Source organism: Centroberyx gerrardi, chromosome 21, assembly GCF_048128805.1.
Source record: "Centroberyx gerrardi isolate f3 chromosome 21, fCenGer3.hap1.cur.20231027, whole genome shotgun sequence".
Taxonomy (NCBI): domain Eukaryota; kingdom Metazoa; phylum Chordata; class Actinopteri; order Beryciformes; family Berycidae; genus Centroberyx; species Centroberyx gerrardi.
Genome location: NC_136017.1, coordinates 335,697 through 343,196, shown reverse-complemented (window position 1 = coordinate 343,196; position 7,500 = coordinate 335,697). Strand labels below are relative to the sequence as shown.

At 47.6% G+C, this 7,500-nt stretch overlaps 1 protein-coding gene across 1 annotated transcript in view; it reads left to right on the top strand.

Annotated features, from left to right (window-relative positions):
* The window catches only part of LOC139930536 (kalirin-like), a 71,645-nt gene that overhangs the window by 10,584 nt on the left and 53,561 nt on the right, over window positions 1-7,500 (top strand). Inside the window, 4 exon segments of the mRNA XM_078291220.1 lie at window positions 1,285-1,508; window positions 1,709-2,024; window positions 3,824-3,946; window positions 4,142-4,333. Of these exon segments, the coding sequence (XP_078147346.1) occupies window positions 1,285-1,508; window positions 1,709-2,024; window positions 3,824-3,946; window positions 4,142-4,333 (855 nt within the window).

The window sequence follows — 7,500 nt, the reverse complement described above, 5'->3', positions numbered from 1 at the left end:
TGTTACAAATCAATCAGCTGTAGTTAAGATTTGCACTAAATTATGGTGTAAATATACTGTAGGTGTTTTTGGAGCTCTGAAGAACTGGTCCCCACTGACTTCAGTTGTTTTGGAGAAGGCTGCTATGGAGCTGTGCTGCAGCCTCCCTGTGTGTTATATGGACAAACTTCACCTGTGTTTCAACTGGCATGAGGGTGAGTAGATGATGACAGAATTTTCATTTTTGGGTGAACTATTCCTTTAAGTATAACTTCTGTTACTGCTGTGAAGTTTTACTGCAGTCGTACTGTTACTCTGCTAAAATATGACTTCAGTAGAATTACTCACTGTGCTCACATTTTACTGCAGTAGTACTGTTACTGTACTGACATTTTAATTAAGTAGAAATTGTTAGTTTGCTGAAATATTCTGTCAGTGGAAGTACATTTTACTGCAGTAGTACTGTTACTGTACTGACATTTTAATTAAGTAGAAATTGTGTTAGTTTGCTGAAATATTCTGTCAGTGGAAGTACATTTTACTGCAGTAGTACTGTTTCTCTGATGACATTTAACTCAAGTAGAAGTAGCTACTCTTACTCTGCTCAACACTCCCTGCAGTAGAAGTCCTGTTGCTCTGCTGAAAGTAGTAAAGTAGTTTGCTAAAGTCTTGCTAAGATCTTACTCAGGTAAAACTTCATTTCTAAATTTTACTGCAGTAGAAGACTGTTACTGTGCTGAAGTTTTACTGCAGTATAAATACTGTTGTAGTGCTGAAATGTTCCTTAATTTACAGTCGTGTTGTTGATGCTGCGGCTCCAGTGTGCAGAGAGCTGAGCTGCCTGTCTCTCTCTCTGCCTGTCTAACCTCCTGCCTGTCTCTCTCTCTGCCTGTCTAACCTCCTGCCTGTCTCTCTCTCTGCCTGTCTAACCTCCTGCCTGTCTCTCTCTCTGCCTGTCTAACCCCCTGCCCGTCTCTCTCTCTGTCTCCCCATCTCTCTCCCTGCCCGTCTCTCTCCCTGTCTGTCTCTCTCTACCTGTCTCTCTCCCTGCTCGTCTCTCTCCCTGTCTGTCTCTCTCTACCCGTCTCTCTCCCTGCTCGTCTCTCTCCCTGTCTGTCTCTCTCTACCTGTCTCTCTCCCTGCCTGTCTGTCTCCCTGTCTGTCTCTCTCTACCCGTCTCTCTCCCTGCTCGTCTCTCTCCCTGTCTGTCTCTCTCTACCTGTCTCTCTCCCTGCTCGTCTCTCTCCCTGTCTGTCTCTCTCTACCCGTCTCTCTCCCTGCCTGTCTGTCCCTCCCTCCCTGCAGACCAGCCTGGTGTCGGTGGAGGGTCTGTCCCGGCTGGTGGACCCGTCCCAGTTGACCTCTGACCTCGGCGGCTCTCTGGAGTACGACCATGTGGAATGGACGGAGCTCCGTCTGGGACTGGAGGAGTTTTCAGGAGCGGCGGCTCAGCTGCTGGCCCAGCTGGAGCAGCTGGAGGCGGGGCTTAGCCGCGGGGGCGAGCCGCTGGATGTGGACGAGGCCCGCAGGTACGGGGGGGGGGGGGGGGGGGCTTGTCACGATGCTCATCTGTGATTGGATAATCTAAATGATGTTCTATATTGATATAGAGTTTTTTTACTCATCATTATCATCAAAATTGTATGTAAAAGCATTTTTGTCACTGAATCAGATCAGATGAGTCAGATTGATGCCGGTTCTGTTGTTTCCTGATGTTTTGTGTCTCCAGACTTCTAGAAGAACATGGCCGACTCCGCACCACTGTTGCCACGGCGCCCGTCGACGCCCTCGACCGTGAGGGGCGGAGCTTGCTCCAGCGCATGCGGCTCGGCCCCTCCCACGGCGACGCCCCCAGTGAAGGCGGCGGTAACCATGGCAGCTGGTTGTCGGGGGGGGCGGACTTCCAGAGCGTGGCGCCCAAAGTGTCGTCGCTCCTGGACCGGCTGCAGACCGCCAGGAGCCACCTGCTGCAGAGCTGGAGCGACAGGAAGCTGCACCTGGACCAGGCGCTGCAGCTGCACCTGTACGAGCAGGACGCCGCCAAGGTGAGGGGCGGAGCCTGTAGGTACACCTGTAAGGTGAGGGGCGGAGCCTGTAGGTACACCTGTAACTGTTTCAGGGACTCTGACCTCAGTCTGGAGGAGCTCAGCACAGCGGTTGGACAGCTGGTTCCAGGTAGAGACGGGCTGCCAGAGTTTTACAAGCGTTTTTGGCAAAGCTTAGGAGCTGACGTTCTGGAAGTCTTGCTTGAGTGGGGGAAAAGTGAGGCGGTGCGAGTAGGGCGATGGCAGAAGACAGCTCCCAGTCTGCTGAGGGACTTAGGTGGAGAAGAGGAGGGATGAAGGTGCTGGGTGTGTATTTGGGGACAGAGGACGTTGAGAGACAAAATTGGGAGGGTGTAGTGGAAAAGGTGTGTGCCAGATTGTCTAAATGTGAGTGGCTGCTGCCCCAGCTGTCATACAGGGGAAGGGTTCTGGTTGGCAACAACTTGGTCATAAGACTCATAGTCTTAGCTCCACCAAGGAAGTGCAGAGGACTGTTGATTTCTTCTGGTCTGCACAGCACTGGACTCTAGTCAGTAACGGATGCATGGCAGGTTCTCAAGGCGACTCGAGAACCTGCTGTGACTCCAGGAATGTGGATATTTGAGGAACCTTTGTTTCACAATGCATTTATTAATGCAAGAAGTTTGTCATCTGCCAGCCTGCGGCCTCGCCTGATGAGGCAGGTTGTGTGAAGCTGGGATATTTGATGAAGGTCTCAGAGAAGTGCTGCTTCCCTTGGAGAGAATCAGGTCATCTAGACTGTTACACAAGATGGTGGAGGAGGTCTGTGCGTCCCTGCCGGCCCTCAGACTCTGTCTGACCAGTGGGATGAAGACTGTGAGACAGGTTTCCATCTCTGACTGGAGGCAGGAGAAGGAGGGGCTTTTTCTGTCTTTACTGCCCTGCAGTTGGGACAGTCTGAGAATACAGAAAAGAAAGCAGCATACCACACCTGTATTAAAGTGTCACACTGACGCTCTCTGGCAGGATGAAGGCGTCCAGGTGGACTGGGTTCTTTGGTCCAGACCTTTCCCCAAAAGGCTGCTGGTCCCTGTAGCCGCCTGTTGAGCAGCGGACGGCTGAGGTCCAGGAGGATCGTACGTGGAGCGATAGCTGCGAACAGACAGGTGGCTCACCTGGCTAACCCTAACCCTAACCCTGGGTCCCTTCTGCTTACAGGCAGAATCACTGTCACATTTATTTGTCCAGTGTCAAAGTTTGGGGGATTTATTCAGCCTGTTGGGTGGTTTCAAGGTTTGAGAGAAAGATTTTCTTTTCAGTCCAAAATACTCAGTAAGGAAGAAATCTGTGCATGTTCTGATAAATTTCCTATCAGGAACGGCTAAACTGGCCATTTGGAAACCAGGAAAAACCAGATCCAGGGTCCGGGCTCAGTAGATCCGGTCTTCATGTTGAAAGGGCTGCTGGATAGAGAGCTGAATGTTACTGTAAACTAACTGGCTTATCTGGGTCTAAGAGGTTTGCTGCTGTGTCCAAGATGAGCTGCTGTTTCTTTCTGTTCCAAGTACGTTTCTTCTTTTGTGTGTGTGTGTGTGTGTGTGTGTGTGTGTGTGTGTGTGTGTGTGTGTGTGAGTGTGTCCGTGTGTGTGTGTGATGTTTTGAATGCCTCCCATTTTATGTATTTTATTGTACCTAATGATTTTTTCTGTCTCTCTCTCTCTCTCTCTCTCTCTCTCTCTCTCTCCCTGTCTGTGTCTCTCTCTCTCTCTCTCTCCCTCTCTCTCTCTCTCTCTCTCTCTCTCTCTCTCTCCCTGTCTGTCTCTCTGTCTCTCGCCCAGATGTCGGAGTGGATCTCCCACAGTAAGGAGTTGTTTGTTCAGAGTCTGGCGGAGGTCGGCCTGAACCACCAGCACGCCCTCGACCTCCAGACGCAACACCAGCACTTCACCGCCAACTGCATGGTACAGTGTGTGTGTGTGTGTGTGTGTGTGTGTGTGTGTGTCTGTTTCTATTCAGCCTTTTAAATTCCTCACATTATAATTTACATAAAAATACTTGGATGGAAACAACAAAAAAGAGAGGATCTTCGATATTTAAACTCTATATGTGTGTGTGTGTGTGTGTGTGTGTGTGTGTGTGTGTGTGTGTGTGTGCAGAACGGCAGTGTGAATGTGGACAGCGTGGTTACCGTGGCGGCGCGGCTGGCGGAGGCCGGTCACTACGGGGCGGAGCGTATCGCCATGGTGTCGTCACGGTTACAGGAGGACTGGAAGTCCTTGACAACGGCGCTGGAGGAGCGCAGCAACACGCTCGCCATGGCAACCGGCTTCCACCAGGGGGCGGAGCAGGTGATCAATACTATCAGTGATCGATACAGCACTCTAAATCAAGACAGAATACTATAAGTAATCAATGCATCAGTCTGAATAAAGACAATATTATCAGTAATCAATACATCCTCTGCTCCTGTATAGATTGAGAAGACTTCCAAACCAGTTAAACCAGTTGGATAGACTGTAGAACTCAATGGAACCAGTTAGACCAGTTGGATAGACTGTAGAAACTCTATAGAACCAGTTAGACCAGTTGGATAGACTGTAGAAACTCTATGGAACCAGTTAGACCAGTTGGATAGACTGTAGAACTCAATGGAACCAGTTAGACCAGTTGGATAGACTGTAGAACTCTATGGAACCAGTTAGACCAGTTGGATAGACTGTAGAAACTCTATGGAACCAGTTAGACCAGTTGGATAGACTGTAGAACTCTATGGAACCAGTTAGACCAGTTGGATAGACTGTAGAAACTCTATGGAACCAGTTAGACCAGTTGGATAGACTGTAGAAACTCTATGGAACCAGTTAGACCAGTTGGATAGACTGTAGAAACTCTATGGAACCAGTTAGACCAGTTGGATAGACTGTAGAAACTCTATGGAACCAGTTAGACCAGTTGGATAGACTGTAGAACTCTATGGAACCAGTTAGACCAGTTGGATAGACTGTAGAAACTCTATGGAACCGCCCTAACCCTAACCAATAGAAAGTCCCTGTTGTTAGTTTCTGTTGTTAGTTGCTGTTGTATTGTTGCTGTTGTTAGTTGTTGTTAGTTGTTAGTTGTTGTTAGTTGCTGTTGTATTGTTGCTGTTGTTAGTTGTTGTTAGTTGTTAGTTGTTAGTTGTTGTTAGTTGCTGTTGTATTGTTGCTGTTGTATTGTTGCTGTTGTTAGTTGTTGTTAGTTGTTAGTTGTTAGTTGCTGTTAGTTGCTGTTGTATTGTTGCTGTTGTTAGTTGTTGTTAGTTGTTAGTTGTTAGTTGTTGTTAGTTGTTAGTTGCTGTTGTTAGTTGTTGTTGTTAGTTGCTGTTAGTTGTTGTTAGTTGTTGTTAGTTGTTAGTTGCTGTTAGTTGCTGTTGTATTGTTGCTGTTGTTAGTTGTTGTTAGTTGTTGTTAGTTGTTAGTTGTTGTTAGTTGTTGTTGTATTGTTGCTGTTGTTAGTTGTTGTTAGTTGTTAGTTGTTGTTAGTTGTTAGTTGTTGTTAGTTGCTGTTAGTTGCTGTTGTATTGTTGCTGTTGTTAGTTGTTAGTTGTTGTTAGTTGTTAGTTGTTGTTAGTTGTTGTTGTATTGTTGCTGTTGTTAGTTGTTGTTAGTTGTTAGTTGTTGTTAGTTGTTAGTTGTTGTTAGTTGCTGTTAGTTGTTGTTAGTTGTTGTTAGTTGTTAGTTGCTGTTAGTTGCTGTTGTATTGTTGTTAGTTGTTGTTAGTTGTTAGTTGCTGTTAGTTGCTGTTGTATTGTTGCTGTTGTTAGTTGTTGTTAGTTGTTAGTTGTTGTTAGTTGTTGTTAGTTGTTAGTTGCTGTTAGTTGCTGTTGTATTGTTGCTGTTGTTAGTTGTTGTTAGTTGTTAGTTGTTGTTAGTTGTTAGTTGTTGTTAGTTGTTGTTAGTTGTTAGTTGCTGTTAGTTGTTGTTAGTTGTTAGTTGCTGTTGTTAGTTGTTGTTGTTAGTTGTTAGTTGCTGTTGTTAGTTGTTGTTGTTAGTTGTTAGTTGCTGTTGTTAGTTGTTGTTGTTAGTTGTTAGTTGCTGTTGTTAGTTGTTAGTTGCTGTTGTATTGTTGCTGGTAGATCAGATGATTTGGAGTTAGCAGTTAGCAGATGACACTGATGTTTTATTAATGAGACTGACAGACGGCTCACTGTTGTTGTTGTTGTTGAAACCATGCAGACCTTCATGTCAGCAAACTGTTCACTGTACTGAAAACTGTCTGTCTGTCTGCCTGTCTCTCTACCTGTCTGCCTGTCTCTCTACCTGTCTGCCTGTCTGCCTGTATCTCTACCTGTCTGCCTGTATCTCTACCTGTCTGCCTGTCTGCCTGTATCTCTACCTGTCTGCCTGTCTCTCTACCTGTCTGCCTGTCTGCCTGTCTCTCTACCTGTCTGCCTGTCTCTCTACCTGTCTCTCTACCTGTCTGCCTGTCTCTCTACCTGTCTCTCTACCTGTCTGCCTGTCTGCCTGTCTCTCTACCTGTCTGCCTGTCTCTCTACCTGTCTCTCTACCTGTCTGCCTGTCTCTCTACCTGTCTCTCTACCTGTCTGCCTGTCTGCCTGTCTCTCTACCTGTCTGCCTGTCTCTCTACCTGTCTCTCTACCTGTCTGCCTGTCTCTGTACCTGTCTCTCTACCTGTCTGCCTGTCTGCCTGTCTCTCTACCTGTCTGCCTGACTCTCTACCTGTCTGCCTGTCGGCCTGTCTCTCTACCTGTCTCTCTACCTGGCTACCTGTCTGCCTGTCTCTCTATCTGTCTCTCTATCTGTCTCTCTACCTGTCTACCTCTCTCTCTACCTGTCTGCTTGTCTCTCTACCGGTCTCTCTACCTGTCTACCTCTCTCTCTACCTGTCTGCTTGTCTCTCTACCTGTCTGCCTGTCTCTCTACCTGTCTGCTTGTCTCTCTACCTGTCAGCCTGTCTCTCTACCTGTCTCTCTACCTGTCTGCTTGTCTCTCTACCTGTCTGCCTGTCTCTCTACCTGTCTCTCTACCTGTCTGCTTGTCTCTCTACCTGTCAGCCTGTCTCTCTACCTGTCTCTCTACCTGTCTGCTTGTCTCTCTACCTGTCAGCCTGTCTCTCTACCTGTCTGCTTCTCTCTCTACCTGTCTGCCTGTCTCTCTACCTGGCTACCTGTCTGCCTGTCTCTCTATCTGTCTCTCTATCTGTCTCTCTACCTGTCTACCTCTCTCTCTACCTGTCTGCTTGTCTCTCTACCGGTCTCTCTACCTGTCTACCTCTCTCTCTACCTGTCTGCTTGTCTCTCTACCTGTCTGCCTGTCTCTCTACCTGTCTGCTTGTCTCTCTACCTGTCAGCCTGTCTCTCTACCTGTCTCTCTACCTGTCTGCTTGTCTCTCTACCTGTCAGCCTGTCTCTCTACCTGTCTGCTTGTCTCTCTACCTGTCAGCCTGTCTCTCTACCTGTCTGCTTGTCTCTCTACCTGTCTGCCTGTCTCTCTACCTGTCTACCTGTCTGTCTGTG